This window comes from Pterocles gutturalis, unplaced genomic scaffold (genome assembly GCF_000699245.1).
Source record: "Pterocles gutturalis isolate BGI_N339 unplaced genomic scaffold, ASM69924v1 scaffold39585, whole genome shotgun sequence".
NCBI lineage: Eukaryota > Metazoa > Chordata > Aves > Pterocliformes > Pteroclidae > Pterocles > Pterocles gutturalis.
The window spans coordinates 6,267-22,476 of NW_010139615.1; the positions used below are offsets into that span (position 1 = coordinate 6,267).

General features: G+C 48.3%; 1 protein-coding gene across 1 annotated transcript in view; it reads left to right on the forward strand.

Moving 5' to 3' along the window:
- Positions 1–15,472, forward strand: part of CDK12 (cyclin-dependent kinase 12) — a gene marked incomplete at its 5' end in the record, with an annotated part of 21,733 nt that extends 6,261 nt beyond the window's left edge. The window contains 14 exon segments of the mRNA XM_010083385.1: positions 1–5; positions 8–722; positions 4,301–4,477; positions 5,032–5,171; positions 5,715–5,885; positions 6,724–6,913; positions 7,793–7,849; positions 8,398–8,499; positions 9,749–9,826; positions 10,298–10,414; positions 10,834–10,965; positions 11,764–11,978; positions 13,724–14,170; positions 15,035–15,472. The exon segment at positions 1–5 is cut by the window's left edge and continues 147 nt beyond it. Of these exon segments, the coding sequence (XP_010081687.1) occupies positions 1–5; positions 8–722; positions 4,301–4,477; positions 5,032–5,171; positions 5,715–5,885; positions 6,724–6,913; positions 7,793–7,849; positions 8,398–8,499; positions 9,749–9,826; positions 10,298–10,414; positions 10,834–10,965; positions 11,764–11,978; positions 13,724–14,170; positions 15,035–15,066 (2,578 nt within the window).
- Positions 15,473–16,210: the final 738 nt, after the last annotated feature.

A 16,210-nucleotide genomic window follows, 5' to 3' on the forward strand; every position in this document is an offset into this window, starting at 1 on the left:
GAGCGAGCGGCGGCGGCGGCAGCTGCGGCCAAGGTGGATGGGAAGGAGGCAAAGGGCTCCCCTGTTTTCCTGTCTCGAAAGGAGAACAGCCTAGCTGAACTTAAGGAATCTGGAACAGAATCTAAAAAGGTCATTAAAACTGTTAAATCTGAAAAATCATCTTCAGATACGGAATTAGTTAATTTACTGTATACAAATGCAGAGACTAAAGCCTCTGTAGAGACAACAAAAATCAAGGCAGAGGAGAACTCCGAGAGGAAACATCCTGTTCCAGTTAGGGATTCGAAACAGACGGGAACAAAAGACTTGAAGCCTGTAGCAGCAGCAGAGGACCTCCTATCTCTGAAAGAGACGGACACAGCAGAGAAGGAGATTCCACCCCCACTACCCTCGATAAAATCACCTCCTCCACCTCTGCCGACAACCACACCGCCACCTCCGACTCCACCGTTGCCGCCTTTGCCTCCATCACCTGCTGTTCCGCCTTTGCCGCCTTCCCAACCGATTCCCGTTCAGGTCCCTACTTCAGCCCCAGCGTCTTTGCCGTCTTCTTCCCACCCAAGGACGTCTACTTTATCCTCTCAGGTGAACTCTCAGTCCTCTGTCCAAGTCGCTACAAAAACACAAGTGTCTGTGACGGCTGCTATCCCACACCTGAAAACTTCAACGTTGCCTCCGCTTCCGCTCCCCCCTATTTTAGTTGGGGAAGATGACTTGGATAGGTAAGGTCACGCAAGAGCGTCTTGTTTGCCTTTCACAGCAAAACCTTGCCATGAACAGATTCTCTTGGTTAGTTTGTCAGCTGCTGGCTCCTCCTGCAGAGTACCCTGAGGACGGTGCCGCTCTGTAGGTGCACGCTCGCACGGCCGTTCCTGGCTTTGGCCGTGGCAGGTTTGTGTGGAGAGCTTTATGATCCTGGGCAGGTAGTTACATCTTTACCCCTGTGTGAGAGAGAGAGGTTGGGCTGCTGGTTCAGTGCTGGTTAGTAAAGGTTTCACATCACTCTTCGTTTATATTTATCACAGTAACGACACATGGATGCAGAAGCTGTTTCTGTTCTCAGTTCATTGAACACACAGACCATGTCCGCATGTAAAATATGGCATTGGTTTAATTTAAGTATTGTCTTAATTACTGAATAATTAATACAATCCTTATTGCTTAAGAGGTAGGTATTGTTGGTCTGAAAAAGAGTTTAAAAATGGAAGAGTGGAGCTGCCCCTCCTTCAGCTTTCTGTTTCCTGTCACTTGTAATCAAACGTGCAGATTTAGTCCTGTCTCTAATCGTGGCTCTCGCTGCTCTGGGTCGCGGCTGGTGGTGGTCTTGGCTTCTGATGTGAACTTCTCTGAAAAAACCTTGCTGGTAGTTTGTTTCAGTGAGGGGGGAGAGAGGAACAGAATATGCAAAAAGGAGGTGGTGAAGAAGAAAAACTTTTTTTTTTGCCCTTTTATAGCTGTTGATATTTGTGGTGCTGTTAACCTAACAACATCACTGATTTTTTTTTTTTTCCTACTTGATCTGCTTAGCCTGTGGTTCCCTGACAACTTCTGTGTCTTCCCAACCATTGCTAGAGATGTAGTAGGTGTCTCCCTGGTTAGTAAAGCGTGTTTTTTAATGAGTAGCGTGTTACACGATAGTTATGACTTCATATAATTACCCTGTGGTTTCAGTGAATACTGTGTTCCATATTCTGATTCATTTAATTGATTTTCATGGTTTGTCCTGGTGTTGATGTAAATTAGGGAAATGTTGTCACTGCGATCAACATAAAAGTTAGCAAATATCTATTTAGTTTCAATGTATCTGTGATGAGCAGTAGCTTTTAACAGATTGCAGATTTTTCTCAGCTCAAATGCCAGTCCAAGCAGGATTCTGCTGCTGTGTTTCCTTATTTCCAAACACAGATATTGTGCTGCAAATACTATATTTTATTTTTTTAGCCACTCACTCCTAGAGTGCTTTTTTTTTACCACCGAGATGAGGCTTAGCTTTGTAAAAGTGTTTTATCTCTACCATCCCCGTGAACTTGGGAGTGTGGACGATAACCCAGCGGGTTGCTAAGCTTAGTAAATGGATTTTTTCCCAATAAAAGGACGGGAAATCCCACTTTGTTTTGCTGAGTCTAGTGGCAGTTGCATATGGCACTGACTCTGTATGGAGGCTCACTCTTAATCAACTAATTTCATTTTTATGAACAAAACTGCTCTTAGACGTTAGATTTCATACGCTGAGGCTGGGAGAACGCTCCACTCGGAGACCGTGGTAGGTGGAGGATTTGGAGGAGTGCTTTGAAGCATCCAGGTACAAACACCTCGCTCAACCAGAGACTCCTTAACCTCTCTGGTTGCTTACAGAGCTCTCGAGGCTCGTCATCTGTCTGTAACGCTTCTGGACTCCCCAGCGGTCGAGGAGTGCCCTGGGTCGCAGGAGGAGGGAAGAGATGTTCCCAGGCCAGCGGTGCAGACTTCGTAGGTGGTTGGTGCTGTGCTCCGAAGCCGTGCAGCTTGCCCAGGGTCCTGGAAACATCCAGCTGAGTGTTCACAGCACTGAATAGCTGAAAATACAGCCCTGAGCGATAAATTCTAGGGGAGGGGGAGAAGGGAGGTCGCTTCTAGGAGCGTTTGGTAGGCAGCTGGCATTTGTACTTTGTCGTTTTTCTGCTTGGGCAGCTCTGAAGGGTCCGTTCAGCTTCCTCACATGGAAAGAAGTGCCTGGAGAAACGTCCAAATGTTCTGGGGGTGATTAAAGTTCCAGTAACTCCCCAGTAGCACCAGTGCTGATATGCAGATGAACTGAGCAGCTCTGGATAACAGCGCGTCAGCCAGAACGTGGCGACTGTTTGGGAAAAGGGGGAGAAGGGATCTCCTGACGGGCTGGGCACCTGCGGGTTCAGCCCACCAACCCCTTCGCCTTTCCCGGAAAGTCTTGCCAAGAAGTTGGCTTTTGTTGTGTGTCTGGAAAAGAGCTGGATCTGTTTGGCAGGGTCAAAGGGCCCAAGCTTAGCATGTACTGTGAGGTGTTTAAATACTGTCAGGAACAAATTCATTGTCAATTAGAAGAGGATTAAACACAGAGTCAGGTAAAGTGGTGCGGTTTTGTTACTGTGGACGTCCAGTCTTACAGATTAACGTTAGATCAGTGCTTCAAATACACGTGTGAAAGCTGTAAAGAAATTAAAACCCGCCTGGTATGCACTGGTGGAACAGTCTCCTGCCCCCCGCGTGGGGCTGAGAGCTCTGGCTGCCTGCATCCTGCTCTGAGGAGCCTCTTTGGAGGATTTTGTGGGTTCTGCCTTAGTGAAGCGACCCGGGTGGGTGTCACCGCGCATGAGACTGGTTCTGCCGCTGCCTGGGGGCTTCGTAGCAGGGGGATAAGATTGCTCCCCTGTCTTCTACAGAAGATGTGGGAGCTCAGTGCTGTGATAGCATCCTGCTTCATCTTGCTTGTTTCTTAACCATATTTCACAAGAGGTTTTCGTGCAGATTAGGCAGTGTCTAACAAAAAGAGGGGAAAATGACCTACTTCCATCAGTTCGTTTGTGCGGAGCTCTCTGTGCCGAAGTGTTAGACCCAGTGACGCTGACGGGCAGCAAACCTGCTGCTGGCTGCCCTGAAAACAGACCTGGGAAGGCTGGTCGTATCTCTCAATCTTTTTCTGGTGAAGCGGAGATTTGTGTGGAGGAGAGTTCTTGACTGTTCAAACCTAAGAGTTCTGCCTGCTGCGTGCATGAGAGAGAAATTAGATTCTGCTTAGGAAACTCCTACCAGTCTAAAGCAGGTTTCTGATTGCATTGGTAATTTGATTTTTTTTTTTTTTTAAAGTCAGCTTTTGGTTTCTCAGCAGTTTTCAGAAGTTAGAGCTACCTTTCAGTCCTTGCTAAGAAGTTACTTGTGTAGAGAGTTTTAATTCTGGGTTTTATTTATAGTGGTCCTTAACAAGCCATGCATTTAATTTCAGTATGATAAATGGGTGAAATAGGGGAAGTAAGGGTCAGAATGTGGGTGCTGGCTGATAACCTGAACTCTCTTACAGGAAACTCAGAATAACTACTTATTTGTGCAGATTGAGCAAGTTCTAGTTGCAGGAGCTGCGTGTTTATTTGAAGACAGTGTGTTCAAACCTAAAACTTCTCAGATGTATTATCATTGTAAAATTTCGGGCTGTTTTGGTTTATATTTTATATAATTTTGGCATTTAAACCTGGGCTCCTAACTTTACATTCTCAGATAGAGAGCTTTTTTGTTTGTGAATTGGCTGTTAAGTCTGACTTCTGTATTGTATTAACTTTTCGGAGTTTAGTCCAAAAGAGATTCTTCCTCCAAAACCTGTGAAGAAAGATAGAGAGCAGAGACCACGGCACTTACTCACGGACCTCCCGCTCCCTCCAGAGCTCCCTGGAGGGGACCCATCTCCTCCTGACTCCCCGGAACCAAAGGCAGCCACACCACCTCAGCAACCCTTCAAAAAGAGACCAAAGTAAGGCTCACTTTCATTTTTTCCAGCTTTTTTGAGTTGTTAGGTTTTCTGTTTCCACGCCCAGATGTCACTCTGGGTTTCCAAAGCTTCGAGGCTCGGTGTCTGCTGCGGCACTGCTGGAAGAGCTGACGGCGTGCCCTGTGCTCTTTGTGGAGACGGCGCTGTTGAAAGTGCAGTCATTTCTGAAATTGAATCTGTCAGCTGCTCTGCCAGCTCTCCGCAGCCTCCCCACCGGTTATGGGATGGGGAGAACACTTCACGCTCCCACACTTACAAATCTTTAGCCCGACTTTGTTCAGTTGCATCGAAATTCTTTTGTCCCCAGGCTTGTTTGAGTGCTGGCTTTATTGAGGGAAGTGAAATGTGGAGAAAACAAGTCCATAAAACCCTTCATTAAACCCTGCTCTCGGTTGCTAGGAGTGTAAAGACGGGGTGCCCGACCTTTGCTTTTTCTTTTTAGGGTACAGCTTAAAACAGTCAAACAAGTACTTGTTGGTGGGACGGTGGGTGAGGTGGAGCGCTCAGGTGTCTCACAGTCCTGTTCCCTCTTTCAGAATCTGTTGTCCTCGGTATGGGGAAAGGAGACAGACAGAAAGCGACTGGGGGAAGCGTTGCGTGGACAAGTTTGATATCATCGGGATTATTGGAGAAGGGACATACGGGCAGGTGTACAAAGCCAAGGACAAGGATACAGGTAAGGATGCCGAGTGGCTTCAGATTGACTCCACTTTCAGCCCACCCCCAGTAACGAGCCCTTAAAACCCTTCCAGCATTAGTGGTGGGGCTAGTTAATTACGAATACCTGTAGAGCTGAAATGGCTCCAGCCCTGGAATGAATATTTCCAGGTGCTGGAAACCAAACCAAAACATCAGATGTTTTTAAAAAGGGGCAAAAGAAATCCAGCTCGCAGTGATTAGTGCCCACCTGCCCTCTCTGCGTGTGAAGCAGCTTTTTACACATGCCTTTAACGGGCTTTATTGTAGCAGAGCTTGTGAAAGGGACTGGAGTGGTTCTAGGGTAAACTTAAGTTCACCTGGAGGACTTTCTTAAACAGATAAGGAGGAGATCTTGGTGTGATAACTTCTGACAGAGCGATGTAACAAAAATTAGGATGGTGGTAACTAATCTTGGTGGATGCTGACTGTGCTCACAGCTACTTTCGACTTCCCCCTGGAAACCCGCGGAGTCACTAGCAGTGATGTGTGCAGAGGTTTTGACACGGGCTTGTTTTTGCAGGTGAATTGGTGGCTCTCAAGAAGGTGCGACTGGACAATGAGAAGGAAGGCTTCCCCATCACGGCCATCCGTGAGATCAAAATCCTTCGGCAGCTGATCCACCGCAGTGTTGTTAACATGAAGGAAATTGTCACGGACAAAGAAGATGCACTGGATTTCAAGAAGGACAAAGGTAGTCTTTGCTGCAGGGTGTGGTGTCGCTTAGCCAAAGAGGTGATGCAACTCCGTGTGTTTATTCTTAGTGTAAAACTAAAAATCTAAACTCTGGTCATGGGTTTTTCTTCTTCGCATTCCTCCTTGCTACACAAGCAAGGAGGAAATTTGGCCCCTGGATTTGGCCTTAGATGAAAGGATAGATTCCAGTCGAAATGAGTTGTCATGCTGCAGAGCAGAGGTAGACATGGACTTAAAAGGCTGCGTTGCATTCCTGTAGAGTCACAAAAGAGCAGTCTCAAAAGAAAAAAAAAAAAAAAGAAAGAAGCCTTTACAGGGTTACATTTAATGCTTATTAGTGGCAACAAACTTACTAATAGCATGGAAAGTTTTTTCTTCCTCTCTCACTGTGGAAGAAGGGTGTTCTGGCATCCCACTAGCTTTTGTTGGGGGCCTTCTCTTCTGTGAGAAAAGGGAACAGCTCAAACACCAGCTCAAGCCATGCTTATCAGGTTGTCTCCTCAACAAACTAGCTTACCCAAAACAGATGGGTAAGCACGACCAGGATTTCAAAGGAATCTATTTTGGGGGCATATTGTGATTTCAGATGTTCAACTTGATGCATTAGAGGGGCTACTTAGTTGCTTTAGGGTTGGTTTGGGAAAGGTTTTTCCCTTGAGGGGAAAATAATGGTCTAGGATGCCCAAGAAGCTGTAAATGTCACTAGACTGTTAAAAAAAACAGTGACAGGACACACTCAACAGTGCACAGAAAAGAATATTTCAACAATTGAATCTACTTCCATTCCTCCTTTCTTTGCCTCTCCTCTCTTAAATCACTTCTCTCTTTGATACCAGGTGCCTTTTACCTTGTGTTTGAGTACATGGACCATGACCTAATGGGGCTGCTAGAATCTGGCTTGGTACATTTCTCAGAGGACCATATCAAGTCTTTCATGAAACAGTTAATGGAGGGTCTGGATTATTGTCACAAAAAGAATTTCCTTCATCGAGACATTAAGTGCTCCAACATCTTATTGAACAACAGGTAACCTGGGGGTAGATGCCGTTCTGTCCGTGCTCTCCCTGGGCTCAGCCTGAGTGAGCTCAGGAGCAGGAGGTGTTGATCCCCTGCAGAAATACAGCCCTGCGTGTTTCCACCAGCGGTGTGACGGGTGGTTATGATTAAGCAGCGGGTTTCCTGGGTGCTGCTGAGAACACAGCTCCGGCTGCGAGGGCGAGCAGCCCGAGCGACCTGCTGCGTAACTCGCTGTCGGTGCAGCCGCTGCTCCCTGCTCTGCAGCTCCTCACGGTTCACTTTCTTTCATGGTGACTTGAAGTAAATGGGTCTCTGTGTACTCTTGGTCTCCATGGTATTTTGGCAAAAACAGTGTTTGTTGGAAGTGCTTGTACACAGAAACCGTTGAGGGTTAAGGTGGGAAGCAGCAGTTCTCCATAAATGCTCTCTCTTCTCTGGGTAGCGGTGTTTGGCAGTAGTGTCCTTCGTCACAGAATACATAACAATTACTCATTTGCTGTTAATTCTCAAGTCTTTATCTGCATACCCATAAGAGAACTTTGAGCCTGTGAGAATAATCCTGAGTGTAATTGCATCCGCATGTCTGGATAGCCATCTAAAAAATTTCTCTGGGATGTTGGCCCATTGGGAAAGGTTTGTGATAGAGACAAGACTGAATTACTGTTTTGTTTTGGTTTTTTTTTTTTTTTCTTTTTTTCTTCACTTCTTTGAAGCAGTAAACAGGGTTTGAAAAAAGAGACTGGTATATCCACCAGTAATTCCTGCAAACACTGCTTTGTTCAGCCTTTCTCCTACGTGGGGGGATTTCCTTACCTTTTAATGCTTGCAGCATGTGAGCCCAGCTGCGATTCAAACCAGGGACTCTTTTTTTTGTCTTTTGTCTTTCAGTGGGCAAATCAAACTTGCAGATTTTGGACTCGCCCGACTCTACAGCTCGGAGGAGAGGTGAGGTGTAGCGGAGTGGAGGAAGGGGGAGATGGTTTACCCAGGGGGGATGAGCTCCTTTCTTAATGTCCACATAGTCCCTTCACTTGGGAGTCCTGACGTGGCCTGAGGGGTGGTTTCCAGGATGGTGTAAGTGGTATAAGGCAGCTCCAGCTGTCAGAAAAAATGTACTCCTGTCTGGTATTAATAACCTTTCATTAGACAAACCAGCTGATAAGAAACCAAAACATCCTGGCTTGCTATGGACCGTGTTTTGCCCTGCGATTCGTCACTGATGAGTGGTGGCAGCCTGCTGCTGCCTGGTGCAGGTCAGGGTTTTCTGTCTTGGGTACCTACAGCTTACTGTCTTGTGTGCACAGACAGACCTGTGAAATCTCTGATATCTCATCAGCTTTATTCAAATCGGGCAGGTGCTATTGAAGTCTAGACACTTGAAAGCCCACTGTTGCTACTTACGTGCCTACCTCTGCAGTTTGGAAGTAATAATTACGGTTTGTAAGGGGTTTGTGGCTCTTGTCCTCAGTTTCTATTTGTACCTTGCATTCCAGCCGTCCGTACACGAATAAAGTCATTACGTTATGGTATCGACCTCCAGAACTGCTGCTAGGTGAGGAGCGTTACACACCAGCCATAGATGTGTGGAGCTGTGGGTAAGTGCCTGGTTTGGATCTTTTGTCCTGGTTGGACCGTGACCATCAGCACATGAGTGGTTCTGATGGAAGGTGGTCTTGGATTTGTCCTCATTTCTGAAGCTGTACCTGTTCCAGCTAGGCAGAGTGTTGTGATAGTACAGGAATCCTTTCAAAATTCTGTGCTTTGAGGAAGCAGGTGCGTGTCACCTAACTAGAACATTTCATAAAAACTCCTATAACGAGACTTTTCTTGGTATTGACGTGCGAGAGCATAAGAAGTATCCTCGCTGTTTAAAAACCAAACTGACCAACCTTTGCTAATGATGGACTGCTAAGATCAGAAGGGGTGACAAGCTGCTTCTGTGCTGGTCATAGCTTCAGTATATGGTGTTAATGACCTAAGAATTTTTCTGTAACCTCTTCAGGTTGCTCAAAGTAGAGATTTCAGGTTTCTAAAACCTTGGGAACAGGAGTCTGGGCAGTTCAGCTGCAGAGATGGAACATTTTCCAAGTGATTCAGAACCGGAGACTCAAGGATTCAGCATGCAGAAGTGGGGCTGGATTTTCCCAAAGTGGCTACAAACCAAACAAAGGTTTGTAAATGTTGGGCTCTGATAATTACTTCTGGAAGCTCCGGCCCTGAGGTCCAGTTGCTGTTGAGTGTCCGGTGCCAGATGAGCGGGGTTAGCCCAGTTCCAGCAGACAGGTGCCCAGATCAGCCCACAGCTATATTTGGCGCTGATTGTCATTCCTGTCGGAACGCTTAAGGGTAGATTTAAGGTCTGAATGAGTCAGAGCAGTCCCCTCCCTCCTCTTCTTTCCCTTCCAGCTGTACATGCGTGTGCATACGACCGTTGTGCGCACAAGGCTCTATCCTGTGCTTGGCAGTGGCAGGCAGTACGTTGCTGGCAGCTTTGGGCCAGCAGATATCCCCCAGTAAAGCTGCTGAAATAAATGGGCTGAATCTGGAGGAGAAGGAGGTGCCTGGCTGTTTTTCTGGTCATGCTATTGACATGTCCTCCTGTCCCTGCGAAGAGTTAAAGCGTGGAGCCCGTGCCATGTTCACCAGCCTGCTGGTGAATGTTATTTCCCAGCTGCGTGGGACTGGTGGCTCTGTACACGTAGGTTAGTTTGTCAGTTCTCAACTACAAGCCCTGATGCAAATAATTCTCCTCAGGCAAAGCTCCTTCTGAACAGAGATGCTGCAGTGTTCAAACGATCATCCCAAGGGTTTGCTGTCGTGACCTCTTGCTTTTCCTCTTTCCAGCTGTATCCTCGGGGAACTGTTTACAAAGAAGCCTATTTTTCAAGCCAATCTGGAACTGGCTCAGCTTGAATTAATCAGGTAAAGCGTTGCACATGCATGCCTACGAGAAGAGGTGCTGCAGAAACTGCTCATGCACACAGTCTCTGTGTTAGAAGAGCTCTTTCTCTAATCCGCCTGCAAAATAGGACCAGCAAGCGGCCGTAACTGCAGATGTGAATAGTTAGGTGTTTAGGTGTCCATGCCTGCCACCACGTGTGTGGCTGCTAACGTGTGCACCCTCAGTAAACTTTGCTATTGTTAGCTGAGTACAAAAATAATGAACCTAAATTACATCTCGCACTGAAAATTCTTTGTGTTGGATGGTTTACACTCAAGGTAAGAATTTTCCCTCTTCCTGATACCTCCTTTTTGACCTGAGGGTTATCTATCTTTGAAGCGTGCCCAGACCTAGGTTATTAGTATGCCAAGTTGCTTAGGAAGGAAATGTTTTCGGTTGGGTTGGTGGCTCTTCTCCACCTGCTGATCACACTCTGCTTTTCTTGTTCTCAGCCGGCTCTGTGGGAGCCCCTGTCCAGCGGTGTGGCCGGACGTCATCAAGTTGCCCTACTTCAACACTATGAAGCCGAAGAAGCAATACCGAAGACGCCTGCGTGAGGAGTTCTCCTTGTGAGTTTTGTTGGAAGAGAGGATAAGTGGCTACCTGGAGGTTATGGGCTTCTGTTAGGTTGTACGACTCACCTGCTAGCTGTTGGCCCTAGTCTACCTGTCGGGATAAAGCAGTGCTTCCCCTTGCCTTGTGCCTTTGGGGAGCCTTCTCCCATCTGTGGAAGGCTGGAATGGGGTCACTGTCCCCTTCCTAAATAATATGGGATTTGTAACAGAGCTCTTCTTCCTAAATGGCAAAAATTAGACTGAAAATACTGCATAGCTGATGCCTGTTTTGTTGGTGTCTGTGAGCTGCTGCATCACTTAGTGATGAATTTTGACTGCATGGATTTCTCTTGGGGTTGAGGTGTCTCTGAAAGCGCGCTCCTCCCTGTTTGGATCAGCCGTTAACTTGGCCGTGTTTCCACCTCTCTACGCAGCATTCCTTCGTCTGCTCTCGACCTGCTGGACCACATGCTGACGCTGGACCCCGGCAAGCGCTGCACGGCAGAACAGGCCCTGCAGAGTGACTTCCTTAAGGACGTTGACCTCAGCAAAATGGCACCGCCAGAGTAAGTTCCAGCTGGCATCCTCCACCGCAGTGGGCTCGCTGCTAATGAGCTTTGGGAAGGAGCCACTGGCTTGGCCTTGGGTTGTTTTTTGTTTTTTTTTCAATCAGAATTAAGTTATTATTTCTGGGTTTCTCAACCCTGCCCGTGCTTTTTTGTCATACGGCTGAGCAAATAGCTCTTCCTGTGCTGTTGCTTTGCTGCCTGATAACAGTCTGGTTTTATAAAGCTCGGGTTTGTGCTGGTAAGATGACCTAAAACTCTGTTGGAAGCTCCACAAGGACAGCATGTAGCACCTCCCTGTCCTCTGTGGCGTGGAGGACTGGCCAGGTCCTGTTTGTGCTGCTTGTTAATTGACTACAAGAGCGGCTGCTGAGCAGTGTCGCGCTGTTTGCAGCTCTCTTCTCCCACTCCAGTCAAGCACGTTGTAAAGCTCCACGGCAGCTGCTTGACGTGCAGGTACGGCAGCAGCTTCTGAGCTTCCTGCTTCCTTCAGAGTTACTGAGGGCAGCTGCTTTCTGAAAGCCACCAGGCTCACAGCTTGGAGGACTTGTGTTCACTGGGGCTTGTGTGCGTTGTAGCTGACCCAGTCCATTCAGGGATGAGATCCCGGTGCAAATTAAGTGATTCACCTGCAATTATGATGCATTTCCTGGTCCTAGGAGTTGTCCCTGCTTGGTTTAATAGTATGGTTGCAGTCAGAGGAACGTCTGTGCTTCTCTGATGGCACTAATAACTTTCTGAGGATTAAATGGATTTTCTTGCCATCCTTCTTAACTGCTGAGTGTTGTTCTCTTCCAGCCTTCCCCACTGGCAGGATTGCCACGAGCTGTGGAGCAAGAAACGTCGACGGCAGCGGCAAAGCGGGATTGCAGTGGAGGAGCCACCATTATCAAAAGTTTCTCGGAAAGAAACTACCTCTGTTACAAGCACAGACACTGTCAAAAACAACAGCAGTCCTGTGCCCCCACAGCCTGCCCAGCTCAGAACAGAGACTGGTGCTGGAGATGCAGTAGGTCAGTGCCCGTCTGGTCTGTAAAAGGCTCCTCCTGATACGTTACCTCTCTGGTCTGGGTGTGGGAGGCTTGCGTCTGTTCCCAAGCCAGTCTGGTTCTTTCACCTCCGTTTCTACAGAAAGGGAATTCCAGACTCTTCCTAGCCTGACTTTTATTTTTTCTTTTTTTTTTCCTCTCTGCTGTGAAAACTATTGGCTGTAGGGTGTTCTGTCTGGTCTTCAGAAGTTGCTCACTGATGAGCTGACTCTGAATTTGTTCTGTGCACTGTATTATTGGTTCCGAATCGTGCTGTCACAGAGAATAGTGACAGGAGTCACTGAGGCCAGCAAGGTAACAGGTAACAGGCTGGAAGGTACAGCTGCGTAAAGGGTGCGCAAATGAGCTGAAGTCTCATCTTGTTGATCAGTTTATAAAAAGAGGAGGCTTGGGATGTAACAGACTAGTGGTAAAAGTGTACATATTGCACGTTGCTTGTTGCAGAAAAGATCACTGGGTCGTAAAGACTTGCAGGACCAGGACTTGTGCAGTTTCCTAAACTGTGACCAACCTTCCAGTGTCTAGAAAGTGGTTGGAGGGGAGGTATTTTGATTCCTGGGAGTGTAGAGATACACAAAGCTGCCCAGATGATGCTGATTGTTCTGTAGAAGCCTTATAAAAACCCAGCTAGGGGCTAAAGCTTCCTTTGTGTCAAATGTTGTGCTGACAAGTAACAAGGAAGACAGTTCTTGCTCCAGGGAATGCACGATCCATGTGTTCAGTGAAACATGGCAGATGGACAAAAGATGGTGGTTGGATCAACTGCAGCTGAGAGAAGCGTGTGTCACGTTCTTGGTTGCCTTCCAGCAAGAGGAGCTTAATTTTAAGCTTCTAAAACCAAACCTTTGCACCCTTCTTCCCAAAAAGTTTGACTACAAAGTCAATGTCAGTGTGCAGGGACAGCCTTGTCACTTGTCACTCAGGAGGCTCTGCGCCTGCATGGTGTGAAGGGAGGTGGTGCCACTCAAGGGATGTATTTTAGACTAACCTGGATACTTGCAGGTCAGGACAGGATCCTCTCTCATCCCAGGCCAGCTTTCAGGAAGGAATTGCCTCTGCTTGACCTAATTTCTTTTGCTGCGTCAGTGGAGCACGCCCTTCCTCTGTCCCAAACAGCGGCTTAGCTCCATCCCAGGAAACCAGCCTTCCTGTGCAGGAGGGAGCGTGTTTGATCCACGGAGTGCTGCAGCGACCTGGGGAGGGGCTGAGCTGCTCTGATCGCCACTGCAGTGGGCTGAGGGTTCCCGATCTTCATCCCACATCCTCAGCCTCGCTGCTGTAGCGGGGGGTGCAGCCACTCACCGCTCTGATTCTCAGGATGCGGGGGGTTTGGCTCAACTGAGCTGATTTCAAGAAGCAGCCAGGTGTGGGATTCTGTGGGTGGGTTCGAGGGGGCGGCGAAGCAGCTTCCCTCCCCTCTGGCTGCCGGAGCGGAGCCCATCTGCAGCTCGGTGAGTGCAGTGTGTGCGCAGTACCACGGGGTGCTGCTGCTGCAGCGCTGCTCAGAGCCCAGCGCAGGCTGCGGAGGGCAAGCTGGTGGTGGAAATCTGAGCAAACTGCCCTGGAATCCTCCTCCTGGAGCCTCTGTGCCTCCCCCCAGCTCAGGGACACAGAAGAGGGGTTCATTGGTATGTGCAGTGTCATGAGTACAAACCGATGGGATGTAGCTTTGCGTAACCTCCCTGTGATGCTGCTTGTGTCTCCTGCAGGGCTTGGAGAAATCACCCAGCAGCTGAATCAGAGCGAGCTAGCTGTTCTACTGAATTTGCTGCAGAGCCAGACTGATCTGAGCGTCCCGCAGATGGCCCAGCTGTTGAACGTACACTCTAACCCAGAGATGCAGCAGCAGCTGGAGGCTCTCAACCAGTCCATCAACGCTCTGACGGAAGCCACGACTCAGCAGCACGAGTCTCAGACTGCAGCAGCGGAGGAAGCCATAGAAGAGCCACCCACAGAGGCCCAGCTACCGGAGGAGCAGGTGACTCCCGAAACAGCCAGCGCTCAGGGAGACATGCAGAACGTGCTGGCCGTTCTGCTCAGCCAGCTGATGAAGAGCCAGGAGCCTGTTCTGACCCTGGAGGAAAGCAACGGGGAGAAGAGCAGTGAGGAACGGGGGCTGAGGAAAGCCCCCGCGGTGCATCCAGAGGAAAGTACAGGTAAATAATCACGAGCGTTGCTGGGATGCCATGCACCTGTTTGGGTGATTAAAACCTTCCACACGAGTGGATCTAGTTTAACAGCAGCCAGGAGGAACCCTGACATTCGAGTGCTGTGACAGAGGGAGGTCAGGGCTGTGGAGGGGAGGGGGAGAGGTGCTGGGTGCTAGAATGTGTTCGAGTCCCAGATTTTAAGACTGACCCACTCCTGCGGTAGGTGCTGGGCTGCTCAGGAGGTTTTAAAAACTGCAGAAAGCCAAAATGCAAAAATACTTACTCCTCTGCTTCACATCTCCAAAGCATGGGAAATCCATTAGTGAATGGGTCAGTGAAGATGAAAGGTTTTGGTTTTTTTTCCCAAAACAATGAAAGGGAAACTTGGAGAGTCAGCTGTTCCTCTAACACCCCTAGAAATCAGTTTACACATCCAGGTAGTTTTTTTGCACAGGACATTGGATCTCTGCAGAGTTTCCCATCTTTTGTTTGTCCCAACTCTCTTTTTTCCCATTCCCTTCCTGCCCTCTCAAAAAAAAAAAAAAAAAAAAAAAAAAAAGCACAGAGATGATTTTGAAGAATGTGAGAACTGCAATGCTGGAGAGAGCTGGAAGGGAGGCATGGTGGCAGTTGTGTGCCGAAGGGACTTGTGCATCCGGCTTCGGTGTGCCTGCTCATACATAGGGTTGACTTTAGAGCCGTGAAGTCCAGCAACTTCAGAAGCTGAGCCGAAGGGCTGGCTCTTGTAGAGCGAGTGAGGGTCGTGTCTAACAGCCCTGGTTGTGTCAGTGAACTCTGGGGTTTCCTTTTCAAAGGTGAGTGTAAATATCTCCATGTCTTCTGTTTCTGTTGATTTTTCTGAATTATTAGCAACATCCTGTGACGACCTCACCAAATTCTAGAAGCGCCTCCTGAGTATGTCTCAGACTCTCCGGGGAGCCTCTTTTGGCCCGATACCCAACTCCTCTGCAATGTAGCTGAACGTGCTGTGTTCTCGTGCCTTCAACACACCCGCCCACCACAAGCCAGTTGTGACCCTGCTTTTTTTTTTTCTTTTTCTTTTTTTGCCCTAGTACTGGAAGATAACTAGGTTATTGTAGAGCAGATTCAATTAAATAATATTGTTCTCTGTTTATAATTATTTTAAATTATATGCTGTCCTCAAATCAGCTTGGCTTTAAAAATTACCTGAAGATTGTTTTCTGGATTTAAATACAATCTAGTTTTCAAGTGGACTGACTGATACGGGTGGAGGGGTGGTCCTGGAAGACTACTGGTTTTCACAATAAAGTTTGACCTTTTTAATAACCAGTTTTGCAAATGATTTGAGGATCTGATTCACACAAGGTGTCCGTGGCCTCTTACGTCCTCGCCAGCAGTGACTGACCGTGTAGCCGAGATGGAGGCAGCTCAGTTGTGTTGCTCTGCAGGGGTCAGGAGGGGTTTGTGAGGGGCACCGGCAGCAGCTCGTGTCCCGCGGGAAGCTGCGTCCTCCCCTCCGCGGTGTCACCTGCAGCCGTGGCACTGCCCTGGCAGAGGGGCTCAGCTCCGCTCTCGCCTCTCCCACCCCTAACCAGGCTGCTTTGTCCTTCCCGCTGCCGCAAAAGCAGGAACGCAGAGTGGTGAGAGCCTGGCGATGGGGGGGTGAAGGGGTTGTGCTCCTGCTAGGAGGGGTCCTTGGGAAGCGGAAACTCGTGTGACTTCAGGTCTGACTGGGGGGGACTGGGGATGGTGGAACTTATTTTCTCATGGCTCCAGGACAGTGTGTACATGACATGCAAATGTTTGTGGGTCAAGATTGTTTTGAACTGTGCGCTGGAAACGTACTTTGTAAAAAAACAAAAAAGTCAAAACCCAGGTGGAGCAGGGCTGGCTCTGGTGAGAAGCAAAGAGGGGACGTGCGAGGCTGCACCCGCTCCCCTCGGTCTGTCCTGGGTGCAGTCAGTACGTCTGGGTTTGGGCTTGGGTTTTGGTTTTGTGGGTTTTTTTCTAAACCAATCCATCAGGGCCAGGCTCCGTCAGTACGCAGCTGCCCGGCTGCTGGCG